This window comes from Penaeus monodon, chromosome 28, assembly GCF_015228065.2.
Source record: "Penaeus monodon isolate SGIC_2016 chromosome 28, NSTDA_Pmon_1, whole genome shotgun sequence".
Lineage (NCBI taxonomy): Eukaryota > Metazoa > Arthropoda > Malacostraca > Decapoda > Penaeidae > Penaeus > Penaeus monodon.
The window spans coordinates 18,888,822-18,889,087 of NC_051413.1; the positions used below are offsets into that span (position 1 = coordinate 18,888,822).

Below are 266 nucleotides of genomic sequence, written 5' to 3' on the forward strand. Positions count from 1 at the left end.
CCACATGGCCAAAAGCACTAATGAACAAGGAGCCCGGCGACCCGACCTTCCTCTTGGACCGTATGCTCTCCATCTGGCGCGGCGTCTGCTCCCCGATGGTCCTGCTGCCCCACAGCGTCATCCCGATCCGGGCGTAGGTGTAGCCCATACACAGCAGCGGCACGATGTAGGTCAGCACCATCAGGATCACCGTGTGGCTGCGGGTCAAGGCAACGCCGGCGTTACTGCTTTGTATTCTTTTTTTTTGGGGTGTGTGTATGTGTTGT

At 58.3% G+C, this 266-nt stretch overlaps 1 protein-coding gene across 1 annotated transcript in view; it reads right to left on the reverse strand.

The window, feature by feature from the left end:
- The window catches only part of LOC119591093 (tachykinin-like peptides receptor 99D), a 37,171-nt gene that overhangs the window by 31,675 nt on the left and 5,230 nt on the right, over window positions 1–266 (reverse strand). Inside the window, exon 4 of the mRNA XM_037939813.1 lies at window positions 47–197. Coding sequence (XP_037795741.1) covers window positions 47–197 — 151 coding nt within the window. The remainder of the gene's footprint in view (window positions 1–46; window positions 198–266) is intronic.